This window comes from Ascaphus truei, chromosome 8 (genome assembly GCF_040206685.1).
Source record: "Ascaphus truei isolate aAscTru1 chromosome 8, aAscTru1.hap1, whole genome shotgun sequence".
Taxonomy (NCBI): domain Eukaryota; kingdom Metazoa; phylum Chordata; class Amphibia; order Anura; family Ascaphidae; genus Ascaphus; species Ascaphus truei.
Window position 1 is genome coordinate 34,486,002 of NC_134490.1, and position 19,999 is coordinate 34,506,000.

The 19,999-nt window shown below is 53.6% G+C and overlaps 2 protein-coding genes across 4 annotated transcripts in view; one reads left to right on the forward strand and one right to left on the reverse strand.

Moving 5' to 3' along the window:
• The window catches only part of LOC142501424 (protein-lysine 6-oxidase-like), a 33,338-nt gene extending 24,233 nt beyond the window's left edge, over positions 1 to 9,105 (forward strand). For 2 of the 3 annotated variants that reach the window (XM_075611328.1, XM_075611329.1), the window contains exons 2-7: positions 297 to 405; positions 4,920 to 5,060; positions 6,984 to 7,140; positions 7,317 to 7,412; positions 7,864 to 7,979; positions 8,301 to 9,099. In XM_075611328.1, coding sequence (XP_075467443.1) covers positions 362 to 405; positions 4,920 to 5,060; positions 6,984 to 7,140; positions 7,317 to 7,412; positions 7,864 to 7,979; positions 8,301 to 8,307 — 561 coding nt within the window. In that variant the 5' untranslated portion in view covers positions 297 to 361 and the 3' untranslated portion in view covers positions 8,308 to 9,099. Of the gene's footprint in view, positions 1 to 296; positions 406 to 4,919; positions 5,061 to 6,983; positions 7,141 to 7,316; positions 7,413 to 7,863; positions 7,980 to 8,300 lie in introns of all 3 variants that reach the window. The other variant, XM_075611327.1, reaches the window with a different exon arrangement.
• A 2,403-nt stretch (positions 9,106 to 11,508) lies between these two features.
• Positions 11,509 to 19,711, reverse strand: DAPK3 (death associated protein kinase 3). The gene is given in 9 exon segments (XM_075611330.1): positions 11,509 to 12,079; positions 12,081 to 12,494; positions 12,886 to 12,931; positions 13,133 to 13,285; positions 13,598 to 13,624; positions 14,262 to 14,310; positions 15,837 to 15,966; positions 17,075 to 17,435; positions 19,549 to 19,711. Coding segments are annotated over 9 exon segments (1,368 nt in total). The 5' UTR covers positions 19,611 to 19,711; the 3' UTR covers positions 11,509 to 11,953.
• Between the last annotated feature and the right edge of the window lie 288 nt (positions 19,712 to 19,999).

Below are 19,999 nucleotides of genomic sequence, written 5' to 3' on the forward strand. Positions count from 1 at the left end.
ATTCTGACTCCCCTGTGCTCCCCCTCATTCTGACTCCCCTGTGCTCCCCCTCATTCTGACTCCCCTGTGCTCTCCCTCATTCTGACTCCCCTGTGCTCCCCCTCATTCTGACTCCCTGTGCTCCCCCTCATTCTGACTCTCCTGTGCTCCCCCTCATTCTGACTCCCCTGTGCTCCCCCTCATTCTGACTCCCCCTCATTCTGACTCCCTGTGCTCCCCCTCATTCTGACTCCCCTGTGCTCCCCCTCATTCTGACTCCCCTGTGCTCCCCCTCATTCTGACTCTGGTCTTCACAGGACTCCCTGATCTGGTCCCTGATGCCCTTTTCATCCAAACCTCCACCTACATCCAGCGGGCCCCCATGTACAGCCTGCGCTGTGCTGCCGAGGAGAATTGCCTGGCAAGGTGAGGTGTAACAGCTATCTGTCACATGCACACATATATTTCACTCTTATGCCGTGCTTATAGTGCCGGCGACGGCAACGCCAATTCGCCCGAAAACAAACGCATTGCCGCCGCCGCGTGCGCTTATAGTGCATTATAGGCAAAGCCTTGGCTGTGTCCCCGCTAGCGCTGAGCGGGCGGCACTTGCCGCGTTATCCTACATATATATAAATATGTAAGTTCCTGCGCGCGCGTGCGCAGGCACACACGCTCACCCAAAAAAATCTGACTTCCCCGCACGCTCAGCTGGCCCGCAATGCCACCCCCCCTCTTCCCCCCCCCCCCGCGCGCTTGCGTAAATCAGAGGACACCCGGCGCTCATGCTTGGAGCGCTCTCCAAGCATGAGCGTGCTCAGCGCCTTACTTCTCAGTCTCTCTTGCATTGCACTTTCAACGCTCTCCCTTCTCTCTCTCCCCCTCCCTAAAGTATCTCGCCTTCTCTCACCCCCTCCCTATCTCTCTCCCCATCCTCTCTTTCACTCTCTCCCTTGCACCTCTCTCTTTCCCTCCCCCTCTCACAGACCCTCCAACGTTTGCAGCAGGAAAATAGGAACACTATATTGGGTGCGTCAGTGCGTAATTGGGGAGTTTCCCCTCCTAAGGAAGCTCTGTAACACGGCAATTTTCTACACGCTAAGATCATATTACCAATAAAATGTGTATTTTTCATGTTTTGTATATATCTCTATAGTAGCTGAAAGTACCCGGCGGAGCTCAGGAATTCTAAGAAACCACAAAATTCTGACATTTATAAATGGATAATTTAATTTTTTTTCCCCTTTTTTTTAATGAAAATAAATGTATGTATTTTTATTCTAATGCTGTTGGATAAACTATATTTTTAGTTTTTCCATCAGGCGCAAAAACATTAAAAAAAAAATCCAGTTCCCACTCTGGAGCATTCAATATGAAGCGGCCCATGTGTAAAACATGGATTTTGTAAATTCAGTCCAGCTACTTTAAGCTAAGTCAATTGCCATGATCTCGATGAGGGGTGGGCAAGCTGAATCCAATAAGATTCCATTCTCTGATCATGTCATTGGTTGTCAATGCTGATGTTACTTGTGATGTCATGAGTGGTGTAATTTGTGATGTCATATATAATTACAGCAGCAAAGCGGGGGGGGGGGAGGTTCAAGTTGTGTGTCATCTTAGTTTAGAAGTTTCCAGACTTTTGAAGGGGTTGCTTACAAACCTTAACTACACTTAAACAAAGTTTTTTTTCAATTGAATACATATGTATGTGTATCTATATGTGTGTATGGTGTGTCTGTGTATAAGTGTATATATGTATGGTAATAGAAGAGCCTGTGTGTGTCTGTCACAGCCATAGCACCAAGACCATGAAATCTATCTATATATCTATCTATCTATCTATCTATATATATATATATACTAGCTGAGAGACCCGGCGTTGCCCGGGATGTAATGTTCCCGCTCCTCTCTGTCTCCTCTCTCCTCCCCCCTCTCTCTGTTTATCCCCCATTCACATCAATCCAGTCCCCCCCCCCTCCTTTACAGCTCTGTTTGTCCCCCTTTACAGCTTCATGCAGTGTGTGCGTCAGTCATTGTGTGTGCGTCAGTCAGTGTGTGTGTGTGTGCGCGTGCGTCAGTGAGTCTGACGCAGAAACACAAACACACACACACAGACTGAGTGACGCACACACACACACACACTGTCAGTGTGTGCGTGCGTGTGTGCCTTAGTCAGTGTGTGTGCGCGCCAGTCAGTGTGTGTGTGTGTGCGCCAGTCAGTGTGTGTGTGTGCGGCAGTCAGTGTGTGTGTGTGTGTGCGCCAGTCAGTGTGTGTGTGCGTGCGTCAGTCAGGGTGTGTGTGCGTGCGTCAGTCAGGGTGTGTGTGTGTGCGTGCGTCAGTCAGGGTGTGTGTGTGCGTGCGTCAGTCAGGGTGTGTGTGTGCGTGCGTCAGTCAGGGTGTGTGTGCGTGCGTCAGGGTGTGTGTGCGCGTGCGTCAGTCAGGGTGTGTGTGCGCGTGCGTCAGTCAGGGTGTGTGTGCGCGTGCGTCAGTCAGGGTGTGTGTGCGCGTGCGTCAGTCAGGGTGTGTGTGTGTGCGTGCGTCAGTCAGGGTGTGTGCGCGTGCGTCAGTCAGGGTGTGTGCGCGTGCGTCAGTCAGGGTGTGTGTGCGCGTGCGTCAGTCAGGGTGTGTGTGCGCGTGCGTCAGTCAGGGTGTGTGTGCGCGTGCGTCAGTCAGGGTGTGTGCGCGTGAGTCAGTCAGGGTGTGTGTGCGTGCGTCAGTCAGGGTGTGTGTGCGTGCGTCAGTCAGGGTGTGTGTGCGTGCGTCAGTCAGGGTGTGTGTGTGTGCGTGCGTCAGTCAGGGTGTGTGTGCGTGCGTCAGTCAGGGTGTGTGTGCGTGTGTGTGCGTCAGTCAGTATGTGTGTCTCAGGTGTGTGCGTTAGTCAGGGTGTGTGTACGCGCGTCAGTCAATGTGTGTGCGCGGGCGCCATTCAGTGTGTGTCAGGCAGTCAGTGTGTGTGTGTGCCTCAGTCAGTGTGCGTCAGTCAGTGTTTGCGTGCGGCGGTGAGTGGGTGAGTGGGCGAGTGTCTGTGTGACTGTGTGTCAGTCAGTGTGTGACTGTGTGTCAGTCAGTGTGTGACTGTGTGTCAGTCAGTGTGTGACTGTATGTCAGTCAGTGTGTGTCAGTCAGTGTGTGTCAGTCAGTGTGTGACTGTGTGTCAGTCAGTGTGTGTCAGTCAGAGTGTGACTGTGTGTCAGTCAGTGTGTGACTGTGTGTGTGTGTGTGTGTCACTGTGTGTGTGTCACTGTGTGTGTGTCAGTGTGTGTGTGTACCTCCTTGCGCCAGCGGGGGGGGGGGGGGGTTGTGTGTGTGTGGGGGGGGGGGTTGTGTGTGTGTGTGTGGGGGGGTTGTGTGTGTGGGGGGGGGGGGGTTGCGTGGGGGGGGGGGTTGCGTGGGGGGGGGATGTGTGGAGGGGGGGTTGTGTGGGGGGGGGGTTGTGTGGAGGGGGGAAGGTTACCTCCTTGCGCCCCCGGTGCTCCCGGTTTGGCCGCGGGGGGGGTTGTGTGTGGTGGGGGGGGGGGGGGGGAGGTTACCTCCTTGCGCCCCCCGTGCTCCCGGCTCGGCCGCGGGGGGGTTAACTGCTTGCTGGCGCTCCCGGCGGTAAGACGGGGCCGCGATGAGAAGAGCTGAGTGAGGCGGCGTGTGAGAGGCGGCGGGAGTTTTGCTGGCGGTGTGTGAGAGGTGAGGTGGAGGAGGCTTGGCGCCGGGGAGGCTGAGGTTTGCGGTGAGGGGGGGCGGGAGGTTTGCGGTGAAGGGGGGCGGGAGGTTTGCGGTGAGGGGGGGTGGGAGGTTTGCGGTGAGGGGGGGCGGGAGGTTTGCGGTGAGGGGGGGCGGGGGGTTTGCGGTGAGGGGGGGCGGCGGGTTTGCGGTGAGGGGGGGCGGGGGGTTTGCAGTGCGGGGCGGATTTGCAGTGAGGGGGGGCGGGGAGTTTGCGGTGAGGGGGGGCGGGGGGGTTTGCGGTGCGGGGGGTTTGCGGTGAGGGGGGCACACACACACACACACGACGGGAGTGAGGGGGTGGAGAGTGGGACTGGCGCAGATCCGAGGAGAGTGAGTGAGTGTCTCTCCTTTGGCCCGTCACTCCGCCTCAGGCCAATGAGAGGTGTGCAGGGGCGGGCCAAGGGAGCAATCTCATTGGCCTGGCCCAAGGTCCAATGGGATTGCCGCTAGGAGGGACACACAGGGAGGGACACAGGGAGACACATACAGACATAGAAACATATGACTGTTTGAGAAATATATAGTAGATATATATATACACACACACACAATACAATCCTGCTGAATTTGGTTAAAATCAGTGCTGTTTTCAAAGGTTCAGTCTGCCATATTGATTCAAAATGGCATCCAATGGTATCCAAACAGACAAAAACCTGCTCCTCTCTCAGAAACCATCATGCTAAATTTGGCTACGATATTTTTAAGAGGCGTCCAAATGCATAGCGAACAGACGATTCCCTAACAATATAAAAAAAATAGTTTTTACTTCCATGAGATTACATCATAATGCACATCGGTGACATCATAATGCACATAGCCTGGTGGCAGATATGGAGAGTCAGACAGCTATCAAGTTTAGACTGAGAGCAGGCGAAGAAAGAGAGTGCAAGTTGACATGTGAGCAAAAAGCAAGAATGCTTGAGGAGAGCGAGGCAGGTCCGAATGACTGAGCCACAATGACTCTGCTGAAGCAGGGATATCCCTAATACCTGGCCTGTTGGTGGCCCTTGAGGACTGGAGTTGGCAATCCGTGCTCTGAAGACTTGACACATAAATTGCCCAGAACCAGCTTATCATTATTAGAGAAGTCATCAAACTCCCAGGTGCTTTCATTAGTTGAAGGTTCCGAGCTATAGCCACTGGGAGACACAGGTAGAACAGGTACAGCTGAATGTAATAGGTACAGGACTCATTCCCTCTCCCCTCATTCCCACCTTCCCAGATCTGCCTACTCCCCGGCGGTCTCTGATATCAGCACCCGGGTGCTGCTAACGCACTTTCCACAGAGGGTTAAAAACCGTGGAACGGCCGACTTCCTGCCAGTGAAACCGCGCCATGCCTGGGAGTGGCACAGCTGTCACCAGTGAGTAGTGACAGTCACCACTCGTGGGCACTGTCTATCTCGGTGACCAAGGGGCTGTCTGCCTCTAAATGCTAAGTGTGAATTCTTTCTGCCCCCTCATTCTCTCACTCCCCCCTTCATTCTTCCCCTCCCTCTACACCCCCTAATTTTTTCCCTCCCTCTCCACCCCTTCATTCTTCACCTCCCTCTCCACCCCCTCATTCTTCCCCTTCCTCTCCACCCCCTCATTCTTCCCTCTCCACCCTCTCATTCTTCCCCTCCCTCTCCATCCCCTCATTCTTCCCCTCCCTCTCCATCCCCTCATTCTTCCCCTCCCTCTCCACCCCCTCATTCTTCACCTCCCTCTCCACCCCCTCATTCTTCCCTTCCCTCTCCACCCCCTCATTCTTCCCCTTCCTCCCCACCCCCCTCATTCTTCCCTTCCCACTCTTTCTCCCACCAATCCCCTCCCATTCTTCCTCTCATTGTCCCCCACACCCCCCGCCCCCCACATCATACTTCCCCTCATTTTCCCCCCACTCACACCCTTATCATTCTTTCTCTCAATCTCTCCCCTCACTTTTACCCCCTAATTCCTCTCCCCCCCCATTTCCCCCCCCCAATTATACCCCCACTTCCTACCCCTCTCATTCTTCCCCTCACATCCCCTACTCATTCTTCACCTCCCTCATTTCTCCCCCACTCCATACCACCTCATTCTTCCCCTCACTCATTTTCCCCTCATTTCCCACACCTCCAGCTCCCTCATTCCCTCTCTTTCTTCCCCTAATTTCCCCAAATTCCCTCTCCCCCACTTCCACTCCTTTCCGCCTCATTCGTCCCCTAACTCCCTACCCCCTCTCATTCTTTCCCTCACTACCCCTACTCATTTCCCCCTCATTCTTCCCCTTGCCCCTCTCATTCTCCTTCCCCCCCTCCACCCACCACGCACTCCCCCTTATTTCCCCTCTCTCATTCTTCCCCTAAGGCTGCGGTCCCAGTCACTGCCACAGCGCACGGCTCGGCGTGCGCTGTGCGTGTAAGCACTGCCCCTCAATGGGGGAGGGCCCAGTACGCACCTTCACGCTGAAGGTGCAGCCGCGCCGTGCTGCAAGACTTTTTTTTAACTCAATTTCATTGAGTTTAAAACTTGCGACGGAGGCGTGGCCACGCCCCCACCGGCGGTTCACTCAATGAGGGCGAACCTGACGTGTGACGTGATGGCCGCGCCCCCGCAAATCCCCGACCACGCCCCCTCCCGTCGCAAGCTCCCTCTCTCCCTGTCAGATCGCGGTTAGCGCTGTGCACGCGCCGCCCCCCAAAAGCCCCCCCCCAGCCCCCCCGCCGGGCGCGAGTGTCACAGTTATGACTGGGACCGCAGCCTTATTTCCCCTCAGCCCCTTATTTGGCTGCTGGTACTAAGAGGCAACATGGCTGATGGGAAATTTACTGGGACAATACCACCTGGCAAGGGGAGGGGGAGCAGTCCAACCAGGGGGGTTGCCAAGGCAACTGGCTGAAGCCAAGAAACCCACAAGGGATCGCAACATTGTTGCAACAGCTATGCAGAGGAGTGCTGGCAGCCTGAAGACAGAGAAAAAACACAATCCTGTTCCAGGACACTCTCCTTTCCCCCACTTCATCATTCCCCCCCCCCCCCCCTCCCAACTCCATCTCCCTCATTCCCCCCAAACTCAGTTTCCCTCATCCCCCCCCCCACTCCCACATTCCTCTCCCCACTCCCTCTCCCTCTATTCCCTGCTCTCTTCTCCCTCATCCCCCCTCTCCCTCATTCCCCCCTCCCCTCCAGTCCCCATTCCCCCCTCATCCCTCTCACTTCCTCTTCCCCCCCATCCCTCTCACTTCCTCTTCCCCCCCTACTCCCTCATCCCACCCACCCCCACATCCCACCCCCCATTTCTCACTCATCCTCTCTCCCCTCAGACACTATCACAGCATGGACTCGTTCAGTCATTATGACCTCCTGGACTCTGTGTCACATCGGAAAGTGGCAGAGGGACACAAGGCCAGTTTCTGTCTGGAGGACACAATGTGCGACCCGGGTGTGAGGCGGCGCTACGCCTGCACGGTGCACACGCAGGTGATACCGCAACAACCATTCATTAATGACACGAGGACTCACTGCCCTGAAGAGCTTACATTCTAATATTATGGGGCAGAGACTCAGGGAAATATAGTGATGTTCCTTGTGTCACACACACACGTATATAAATGCTTGTGCACACAGGTGACATGCTCTCTCTCTACACACGCTAGGGGCTGAGCCCAGGATGCTATGACACGTATCACGCCAACATTGACTGTCAGTGGATTGATATCACAGATGTCCCCCCCGGGAGATACATCCTCAAGGTGAATATGGGGCGGAAAGGGTGACGAACGCGGCTCAGATTCTGCATTACCGTCTTCTCCGGTGTGGGTGTCACTGTCACGGGTCACACTTTGCACTCTCCATTTGTGACTGTGCGCTGTCTCTGTGTGTGTAAAATTATCTATAATATATTAATTATAGGCACCTTTTGAATGAAGACACTTTTATTAATATGACGTTTCGGTTCCCACTGGAACCTGTCTCATGGATGAATAAAAAATATATCTTAATTCAAAAGGAGTGCCTATAGCTATTATTACACATAGACTGCCCTACGGGGGGGTGGGGGGGAGAGAGAGAGAGGAGAGAGGGGTGGGGGAAAAGATTGGGCGAGGGAAAACAGGAGGGGAGAAGATGGGAGAGATCTATTTCCCAGGTTTTTATGAACGGATGTATAGTAAATAATATATATCTGACATCGCTGCTCCCCAGGTCTCTGTGAACCCAAGCTTCCAGGTGCTGGAGTCGGATTTTACGAATAACGCGGTGCGCTGTGACCTCACCTACACCGGGAGTTATGTGATCACACGAAACTGCCGCCTCTCCAGGTACTGACCACACCCTGCACATGGGATGCACATGGGATGCACACGGGATGCACACACACACGGGATACACACACACACAGGATACACATACACACACACACGTGTAGAGGGGATTTCGGCAGCAAACATACAAGACATACACCTTATCCCCATACCATGCAGGACCTCAACACTCTGCAGTTTGTCTACTGATGGGCGCATGTTATTCTGATATAGCCGACAGTGAGCTCGGCCCATCACAAATGCTAGAGCCAGCAAAGGAACCAGAGAGGGAGGGGAGCTTGTCCAAGGAGCTCACAATCTAATCTCTCCTTGTTCCAGCATCTGATTTTGGGTACCGTTTGCTGTGTGAATACTCCCGTGATGCCCCCCTCACCCGCCTGTGCCGTGCCAGGGAGAGGTGAGGCCCCCGGCCTGCGCTCTCTGTGCAGAGAAGATAAAGGAACTCAGCACAAACAGTAAAATGTTATTTATTCCACGTTCGATGCCGCAGCTCTCGTCTCACCTGCTATATATCATAATAAAGGAACCATAACACCTCTCTGTGCCACTTCCACTGCGTCCCACCGTTATCGTATTATATGGTGTACATACAGGGCTCTGCTAGTATGGGTGTATATAAGTACTAAAAGGCCACTGCTACTGTATGTATAAAATCTCTGAGCACCAACCCCACCCTCTGCAAAATGACGAGTTTGACATTTTGTTTCCCTCTCTCCCCACCACATCTTTGCTTTACTACCTTATGTCCCCAATTATTTCTGCCTCTCTCTCCTTCTCCAGCATTCTTAATTTCTCATCACGTCACCGGACATTCTGTGTTCTGTATAAACTTATAGCCATCTGACTCTCCATACAGTATCTGCCACCAGGCTATGTGCATCATGTCACAGATGAGCTATATCTCACAGAGGTACAGATAAAATGATTTTATATATATATATTTATTATTATTATTATAGTGCAATAAGCACTAACCTAATTGTGTCAATACTGTAGTGTTTGTGTCAAATTATGTGGTGGTATTGATGTCAAACACAACATTGTGACAATGAAACACAAATACGATCAATGTTACAAACAAATGAATACCCGTGAATAAATGAATTAACAAATCCTACTGTGATTCCAATGATAAAGTCGCCAAACTTAGTGTTCCAAAAAATCTGGACATCATCCAAAGTAACAATGAATGTAAAAATGCCCGCTCCGTAGGGCAATATATGTAATACAATAGAAATAGAAAGTGACAAGAGCCCCATCACAAGATATCAGATGGTGTTGCGCAGGATCAGCACACAGTGTGAGTAGCGATAGCCAGATCAGGAATGCGGGATTCTCCAAACAGCCGGTGACATCAGGAAAATCTACTTGAGCAGCTGCTCTCTCCACTCACATCTCTCTGCATGAGATTCCTCTTCTTCTGCTCATCCAGGAGGTATAGACAAAAGTGCTCAGAGCTCAAAAAGTCCGCGCTAACACGGAGAAGTCACACACTGACTGTAAGTCCTCGTCCTCCGCGTTCCAGCGTGATGTCTTCAGAAGTCCGACGCGTTTTGTCACACTAGAAAACATGACTTCATCAGGAGAGTCTTCGAGTGTTCTGAAGGGCATGAATATACCCAATAATTGTCATGGTGACAAATTACTTAAACAAGTAGGAGAACACAGATCAAACAAAATCAGTAATGAACAAACAATATATACAAACAAAGCATGCACTATCTGATAGACAAGCAGTATTAAATACTGTACTAGGAACAGTCTAAAACATCATAAACAAAAATGGTGTGCTATAATATAGAATATAAATAAACTTTGCATTAGTCTAAACTAGTTAAAATAACTTCTAATTATTAAAATAAGTTTATTTAAAAAAATAAGTTGAACTATGTAATACCTATATGTAATATCTATTAGATAGTGCATGGTTTTGTTTGTATATATTGTTTATCCATCACCGATTGTTTCATGTGTGTTGATTAAGCAATTTGTCACCATGACCACTAATGGGTATATTAATGTCTTTCAGAACACACAGTTTTTCAACCAGGGTTCCTAGGAAGATTTGGGATCCCCGGGTATCCCTATAAGGGTTCTCTGTCATTTTCAAAATTGGTCAAATTGTACCAAACACAGAAGAATTTACAATGCATCTGATCTCAGACGCGCTATTAGAGAGGGTTGGGGTTCCTTACAATGCATCTGATCTCAGGCGCACTATTAGAGAGGGTTGGGGTTCCTTACAATGCATCTGATCTCAGACGCGCTATTAGAGAGGGTTGGGGTTCCTTACAATGCATCTGATCTCAGACGCGCTATTAGAGAGGGTTGGGGTTCCTTACAATGCATCTGATCTCAGACGCGCTATTAGAGGGTGGGGGTTCCTTACAATGCATCCGATCTCCCCCGAATCCTCGGCATCCACTAGCAGAGAGCAGCTACGCAAGTATTTTCCTGATGTCACCAGCTGTTGGGAGAATCCCGCATTCCTGATCTGGCTATCGCTACTCACACTGTGTGCTGATCCTGCGCAACACCATCTGATATCTTGTGAGGGGGCACTTGGCACTTTCTCTATTGTATTACATGTATTGCACTACGGAGCGGGCGCTTCTTTTTGACAGACAGACACACACACATTTTCCTCCCCCCCCCCCCCCCACCCCCACTCTGCTCTGCCACTGTGCGCTCCTGGACACAAGACACTGAGATTTTGACACGGTAGTGCGAGACAGAAGCGCAAAGTTTCCAAGCGGGTGTGATATTTAGGGGCTGCCCCATCTTACTAACACAGGGCCAGCAGTGAGCAGGCTGTGTGCCCAGCTCTGTGTTTATAAGGCGCAGACAGACAGGAGAGAGCCATCTGCAGCGTCTACAAACACACAAAGACCTGTTTAAGTCCGAGAGTCCCAGACAGGGAGGTCATGTGGAGAATCTCCCCCCGCTGTTATATGGAGCGAGAATGGGGGCTGTGTTATACAGAGGGACATTACAAATCCTCTGGTGTTATATAGAGGGAGCGTGAGGCTGTGTTATATAGAGGCAAAGTACTAATCCCTGCTAATATATGAAGGGAGAGCGAGGCTGTGTTATACAGAGACATTACTAATCACCAGATGGTATAAGAGGTCCACTGATCTGAAGTGGTGTTATACAAAAGGGAGATTACACACTTCCTAGTGTTCTAGGAACGGAGTGTCCTGATACGAGGCTCTGTTATACGTATAAAGTATTACATGGAGGGAGGCCCCTGATCTTAGGTTACTGTACACAAGTCAACTGTTCCCTTTTCACCCGCAGGGACATCACGTCTTCTGCCCTCTAGTGGCAGATAGCAAGTACAGCTCCTCTGTATCTGCGATATACAGACGTTTGAAAAATCTCACCTGCAAGGAGCTGCAAGTGCTTCTGGGTATCACCCCAATAATGCACCCCTCACTATTGTAGTCATTACATCACAATCCCAATTTACTGCAGTTATCCGACCAACATCCCCACTCCCAATAAATAAAAATACAGAGGCATGTGTATAAAACACATTTTAAGGATAATTTGTAACATATTACAGGTTCTATGATAGCCAGATACCTCCCCTCCCTTAATAACATTAGGAGTCATAGCAGCACAACCCCCCCCCACCCCCCGGCACCCCAATATGGAATGTGTAATGAGTTCCGAAGGGGAGATATCCGAGATAAGTGATTATAGGATATATATCCTGTGTGTTTGTAGCAGTGACTTTTCCTCTAACGCCTGGAAACGTGAAGCGATGCTCAGTACTGCTTTACAATACTGCAGTATATTCATTGTGTGCATGTGGGAGTGGGGGGGGTCCTGACTATCATGCAGCTTACAGAAATGGAAAAGATACCAGGTCTTTGTACCTCCCCCCAGGGGGCAGCTTCTCCTTTCATCACCCCTCAGCAGGGGGACAGCACCCTCCGCTCAGCAATCCCTTCCCCGCGCCTCTTTCAGCACACGCCCCGCTCTATTTCCTCTCCCCCCCTCTCCGTCTTCATGGTTCTCAGCAGCTCTTCCACAAAGCTCATCTCCGCAGTCACCTGCGCAGCCAGGGCCTCGTATCTGTTTTCCAGCCGCGCCGAACCTCCTCTTCAGCCCGTTGGCGCTGAGCAGGGCTCCACGCAGCTCCTCCGCCGCCTGCCTGCGCTGAGCCTCCCCGCGCTGCAGCTCCAGGCGGATTCCCAGCAGCTCGCGCCCCACCCCCTCTCGTTCCTCCCGGTACCAGCCCTCCTTCTCGTCGTAGATGGAGCGCAGAGCCGCCAGGTCCTCGCGGGAGGTGGCCTGGCTCCGCTGCAGCTCATGCAGAGCCTCCTCGGCCACGCCCAGCTCCTCCATCACGTGGCTGAACCGCTCGAAGTTGACGTAGGTGTTGTTGGGGGGCATGCTGGAGTGGGACTTTATGGTGTATTCCTTCAGACGCGTCGTCTTCAGACGCCGGCGCTCCGGGCGCTTCCCGCTGTCCTCGTTCCGCACGTTCCGCCGCTTAATGGCCTGGGGAGGGAGGAGTGCATAGCTCACATACTTTATACTGACCACATGCAATGATTACTAATCTTCTGTGGGTGTCACTAATTTGGGCACAATCCTGCTGGACTGTGAGCAAGTCATTGGGGCAGAACCGCTCATTTGTCCATAAGCATGACAGTCTTCGTCACTGTGTCACCCCATGGTTGGAGGGACAGAGTCAATGGACCATAAGTCCCCTCTCTGTCACCATGCAGTGAGGCGGGGGAGGGAGTCACGACTCCATGGGTCTACACTCCCTTTTGTTTGAGTCATCCTGTGGTAGGAGGGACAGACTCCATGTCTCATAGGTCCCATGTGTTACAATGTCACCTTGCAGTAAGAGGGACAGGCTGGAGGTCTGTCACCCTATTCTCACCTTAATCCACGGATGCTCCAGGCTTTGATCGATGGTCATCCGCTTTCTAAGCGGAGAAAAGAAAAGACTCAGTTAACTGTCACATGGGGAAGGTGGTCACCAAATCTGGGACCCATCCCCCTTACTGCACAAAGGGTTAGCTTGGTAGTGACCCTCCTCCCTCTCGCCTATCCTTCACACCCAAGATGTACTGGGATGGATCGGGGGAGGGGGAAGACTTCAGGGAAAGGGGGATCAGATAACGCACTTGGGGTCTTTGACCAGCAGCCGGCGGATGAAATCCTTGGCCAGCTCACTCGTGTTGCTGAAATATTCCTCGTCAAAGTCGTAATTAACCCCCGAGATGTTGGTCAGAGTCTCCTGCTTGGTCTCTCCCAGGAAGGGGGATGCCCCGCTGAGCCTAGAGGTGGAGGGCGGAAAGTGGGAGATAGAGGGTGAAGGAGAGAGTTAGGGTCTGGAGGGCTCTACAGGAGAACCATCAAATAGAGACCCCTCCCCCCTCCCTCCACATACCCCTCAGTCTGAGGATGGTGGTATAATTATCAGGTATATACATTTGTAGCCCTTAAATAGACAGGACACTCAAGGGACCTTTTTCGCACCCCTCCAAAATTACACACACCCAACCGAAAAGATGAGCCCCGCCCCCTTACCCATCACAAACATGTCTATTCACACCACCTCCCCACTATAAAGGTTAGCACATACTTACAGAATGTAAGTAATCACTCCAATGCTCCTGCAGGGGAAGAAACATCAATTAGCAACAGCTGAAAACACCTCCAATACTCACCACCCAGACAGGCCCGAGGTCACCGCAAACCAAGGGGATGGGGTGATCCTTCCAGACTCAGACCTCATGGTGAGCAATACACAAAAAGGTACATGCATCACGTGTGTGCCCCAACATGTGTCATATGTTCCTGCGTGTCCCCCATCTTATGTCGGCTCTCTAGGGTCGACATTTTTCCCACAGGTACGTTCATGTTTGATGCGTCTCACCCCATCCCGGTGTAGGACGTTTGGCCGCGACCAATCCACCGCCAGGACATATCGTCACTTAACATGTCGCTGCTCCGAAGCAGGGAGTGGCGACATGTCCTGGGGGTGAGTTGCTTGGCAGCGAAGCCAAGGTGGTGGTTTGGTCACATTCCAGCCCCACCCACTGTCACCTCATGCCCTCCTCTCACCCACATGTCCTCCCCCCTCCCGCCCCCCATGTCCCACCGCAACCCATCCACATGTTCCATTCTCCCTTCATGCCCAACGCCCCTGTCCATGTGTCCCACACACCCACCCTATACCCCTTGCATCTCAGTGTGACCCACTACCTCACCCAGTGTCCCTCCCCCCATGTGGCATACTATGCATCTCACCACATATCTGCCTCCAGTCCCAGTGGTTCATAGTTTACAATTTCGGGAGCTGGGGGAGGAGAGAGAGGTCACATATTGCAGGGAGAGACACCCAGACACAAAGAGAGAGGGAAAAAAAAAAAGAATGACGTGCACACAGAGAGGGAGAGACGCACACACACACACACACACAGAGAGGGAGAGACGCACACACACACACACACACACACACACACACACACACACACACACAGAGAGGGAGAGACGCACACACACAGAGAGGGAGAGACGCGCACACACACACACACACACACACACACACAGAGAGGGAGAGACGCACACACACAGAGAGGGAGAGACGCACACACACACACACACACACAGAGAGGGAGAGACGCACACACACACACACACACACACACACAGAGAGGGAGAGACGCACACACACAGAGAGGGAGAGACGCGCACACACACACACACACACACACACACAGAGAGGGAGAGACGCACACACACAGAGAGGGAGAGACGCACACACACACACACACAGAGAGGGAGAGACGCACACACACAGAGAGGGAGAGACGCACACACACACACACACACACACAGAGAGGGAGAGACGCACACACAAAGAGAGGGAGAGACGCACACACACACACACACACAGAGAGGGAGAGACGCGCACACACACACACACACACACAGAGGGAGAGACGCACACACACAGAGAGGGAGAGACGCACACACACACACACACAGAGGGAGAGACGCACACACACACACACACACACAGAGAGGGAGAGACGCACACACACACAGAGGGAGAGACGCGCACACACACACACACACACACACACACAGAGAGGGAGAGACGCACACACACACACACAGAGAGGGAGAGACGCACACACACACACACACACACACACACACACACACACACAGAGGGAGAGACGCACACACACACAGAGAGGGAGAGACGCACACACACACACACACACACACAGAGAGGGAGAGACGCACACACACACACACACACACACACACACACACACACACACACACACAGAGGGAGAGACGCACACACACACACACACACACACACACACACACACACACACAGAGAGAGACACACACACAGAGAGGGAGAGACACACACACATAGAGAGGGAGAGACACACACACACACAGAGAGGGAGAGACGCACACACACACAGAGAGGGAGAGACGCACACACACAGAGAGAGGGAGAGACGCACACACACACAGAGAGGGAGAGACACACACACGCAGAGAGAGAGAGGGAGAGGCGTAGGCACACACTGGGAGACGCGCAGGCACACACACAGGGAGACGCGCAGGCATACACACAGGGAGACGCGCAGGCATACACACAGGGAGACACGCAGGCACACACACAGGGAGACGCGCAGGCATACACACAGGGAGACACGCAGGCACACACACAGGGAGACGCGCAGGCATACACACAGGGAGACACAGGGAGACGCGCAGGCACACACACGGAGATGCGCAGACGTGCGCGCGCACACACACACACACACACACACAGCGGGAGACAGCTCCTCTCACCCACAAACTCGGGTGTGCCAAAGATGTTCTTGAACTCATTCCCCGCTTGTATCTTGTGAGCGATTCCAAAGTCGATGAGTTTGATTCGGGGGTTGGGGGTGCTCTGATCCAACAGCATGATGTTCTCCGGCTGGGTGTGGGGGGGGGGGGAATGACAGAACAGGTTTAAATAAAGCCCCCCAAACACAGCACCCCCACCTCTGCCTGTAACTGTTATAGGCAGCTAAGAAAGTGGCTAGCAGTGTACAGAGATACTCAGCATCATTATAAAGAGCAGCGTGTACATTATAATTATGCGCAGTAGATCTGCACACTGATAAAATGCAGCATGATCGGCAGTGTATAGAATCTCTGCACCATCATACAGCACGGCGTGATCAGCAGCAATGTATAGCGGTAATCAGCATCCTCCTACAGCGTGCCATGTTCATTATCAGTGTACAGTATTGCTACTCCACAGGGTTGCCTGAGAGATTATATATAACCGTCCATTCGTTATTCACTTGTCCCGGAAAGATCCGCCTCCTCGCGCCTCCTCGGGAAGTGCCCGAACTTAAAGTGACTCGTGAAATTATAACAGATTTCTACTTGTGTGTAATAGCTGCCGTACGCAATTAAAAATAAAATACAAAGAGTTTAGTGCCCTGGCTGGTCACCTGATAATACCAGGACACCCATCCCTAGAAGCGCTTGTTCATTGCGCGTCCGCCCAGCGCAGAGATGATAAAAACCGCAGCGGGAAAACAAACACTTGCAGAGAGACGCACCGACCGGTAAGAAACAAAGAACTAAACATTGTTTGTTCAGATTGTGACACGCAACTTATTTGTGTTTGAATGTGCAATAAGTAAATCAATTTTATATTTCATTTCTGAGGGTCCGTTATTAACTGATTATGACGTCTGACTTTCATACTGGATTTCGGCGTCCCATATAAGAAAAAAAAAACCTTAAATGTGTCAGCCTTAGCTACTCAGTATCATTATACAGCGCGGTGTGTTCATTAAAAATATTCAGCATCCTTCAACAGCGCAGCGTGTTCATTAACAGTTTATAGATACTCAGTATCATTATACATGGCAGAGTGTTCATGATCGGTGTATTGATACTCAGCATCATTACACAGTGCAGCACGTTCATTATAAGGGGAGGCAGGGTAACCATAAATAAACTCGTGCCAATCAAGGCTCCCCGTTCCCGTGATGTCACAGGGATGCAGCTCCAGCATTGGCCAATACCTTGAGGTCAAAGTGCGCGATGCTCTTGAGGTGCAGGTAATGCACCCCGTCCAGGATCTGCTTGAGGAACATGGTGGCCTCCTCCTCACTCAGAGACTCTTTCTCTGCCAGGAAGTCAAACAGCTCCCCGCCCGACACCAGCTCCAGGATGAGCACCACGTCGGTGCGGTTCTCAAAGATGTCGTGCAGGGTGATGATGTTGGGGTGCTGGATCCCCCGCAGGATGTCCACCTCCCGCTCGATCTCCTCCCGGCTCACCCCGCGCCGGCTGGAGGACAGGCGACGCTTTTTGATGAACTTGGCTGCGTACTCCAGATCCGTCCTGCGTTCACGGCACTTCCGCACGATGGCAAACTGACCGCTGGAGGGGGGCAGGGGGAGGAAACATGTTCACATATGGGGCGAGAGGGAACACGGCGACACAAGTTAGAGAAATGGGGCGGGGGAAGGTAAGAGAGTGGACTCTGGGAAGAGGGGGGGGGAAAGGAGGAGAGAGTGGACTCTGGGAAGAGGGGGGGTGAGAGAGAGTGGACTCTGGGAAGAGGGGGGGGTGAGAAAGGAGGAGAGAGTGGACTCTGGGAAGAGGGGGGGGAGAGAGAGAGTGGACTCTGGGAAGAGGGGGGGAGAGTGGACTCTGGGAAGAGGGGGGGGAGAGTGGACTCTGGGAGAAGAGGGGGGGGGAGAGTGGACTCTGGGAAGAGGGGGGGGAGAGTGGACTCTGGGAAGAGGGGGGGGGGAGAGTGGACTCTGGAAGAGGGGGGGGGAGAGTGGACTCTGGGAAGAGGGGGGGGGAGAGTGGACTCTGGGAAGAGGGGGGGGAGAGTGGACTCTGGGAAGAGGGGGGGGAGAGTGGACTCTGGGAAGAGGGGGGGGGAGAGTGGACTCTGGAAGAGGGGGGGGAGAGTGGACTCTGGGAAGAGGGGGGGGAGAGTGGACTCTGGGAAGAGGGGGGGGAGAGTGGACTCTGGGAAGAGGGGGGGGGAGAGTGGGACTCTGGGAAGAGGGGGGGGAGAGTGGACTCTGGGAAGAGGGGGGGGAGAGTGGACTCTGGGAAGAGGGGGGGGAGAGTGGACTCTGGGAAGAGGGGGGGGGAGAGTGGACTCTGGGAAGAGGGGGGGGAGAGTGGACTCTGGGAAGAGGGGGGGGAGAGGACTCTGGGAAGAGGGGGGGGGAGAGTGGACTCTGGGAAGAGGGGGGGAGAGTGGACTCTGGGAAGAGGGGGGGAGAGTGGACTCTGGAGAGTGGCTGGGAAGAGGCGGGGGGGGAGAGGACGGACTCTGGGAAGAGGGGGGGGAGAGGACGGACTCTGGGAAGAGGGGGGGGAGAGGACGGACTCTGGGAAGAGGGGGGGAGAGGACGGACTCTGGAAGAGGGGGGAGAGGACGGACTCTGGGAAGAGGGGGGGGGGAGAGGACGGACTCTGGGAAGAGGGGGGGGAGAGGACGGACTCTGGAAGAGGGGGGGAGAGGACGGACTCTGGGAAGAGGGGGGGAGAGGACGGACTGTGGGAAGAGGGGGGGAGAGGGACGGACTGTGGGAAGAGGGGGGGGAGAGGACGGACTGTGGGAAGAGGGGGGGAGACGGACTGTGGGAAGAGGGGGGGAGAGGACGGACTGTGGGAAGAGGGGGGGAGGACGGACTGTGGAAGAGGGGGGAGAGGACGGACTGTGGGAAGAGGGGGGGAGAGGACGGACCTGTGGGAAGAGGGGGGGAGAGAGGACGGACTCTGGGAAGAGGGAGGGAGGAGAGAAGGGACTGGGAGAGAGAGGGACCTGGGAAGAGGGGGGAGAGAGACTTGGACATGGGAAGAGAGAGAGTGGACCCTGGGAAGAGGGGGGGAGAGAGAGTGGACCCTGGGAAGAGGGGGGGAGAGAGAGTGGACCCTGGGAAGAGGGGGGGGAGAGAGTGGACCCTGGAAGAGGGGGGGGAGAGAGAGTGGACCCTGGGAAGAGGGGGGGGAGAGAGAGTGGACCCTGGGAAGAGGGGGGGGAGAGAGAGTGGACCTGGGAAGAGGGGGGGGGAGAGAGAGTGGACTCTGGGAAGAGGGGGGGGGAGAGAGAGTGGACTCTGGGAAGAGGGGGGGGAGAGAGAGTGGACTCTGGGAAGAGGGGGGGGGGAGAGAGTGGACTCTGGGAAGAGGGGGGGTGGGAGAGAGTGGACTCTGGGAAGAGGGGGGGTGGGGAAGAGAGTGGACTCTGGGAAGAGGGGGGGTGGGGAAGAGAGTGGACTCTGGGAAGAGGGGGGGGAGGGGGTGAGGGAGAGGGACTCTGGGAAGAGGGGGTGGGTGGGGAAGAGAGTGGGACTCTGGGAAGAGGGTGGGGACTCTGGGAAGAGGGGGGTGGGAAGAGAGGGACTCTGTGAAGAGGGGGGTGGGGAAGAGAGTGAACTCTGGGAGGGGGGACGAGGGAGAATCGCAGGGACAAGAGCTTAACTCGATCAGGACAGCGATACTGTGACCGCCGCCCCAGTGTTACCTCCCGAGCTCCTCTCCCATCTCAAAGAATTCCTCCACATTCTGCTGCCGGAACCCGCTCATGGTGCCGCCGCCGCCGGTGTCTCCGAGCCCAGATCCCCGCTCCTTCCGGGCCCTGAATCATGGGATGCCTGAGCGGTCACGTCACCCCCACCCTCTCCGCCGGCTGATTGGGTGGTTGGCAGAACTGAACGAGAACCCCCTCCCCCTCCTCTCTCAGGGATTGGTTCCCACACCGAACCCGCCTCCTGTGAATGGCGGATGTTTTTGTTAAAAGGTGGGAGAGGTTGCACCTAGGGTGACGTCAACAGCGACGAGTGGGCGGCTGAGACGTCACCGGGGGCGGGACTAAAGGCCTAGAATGCCACGGCCATGTAAGATTGTGATGTCATCCCTGCATACCATACAGCACTAAATATCCAATCATTACCTATAATATATAAAGAACCAAT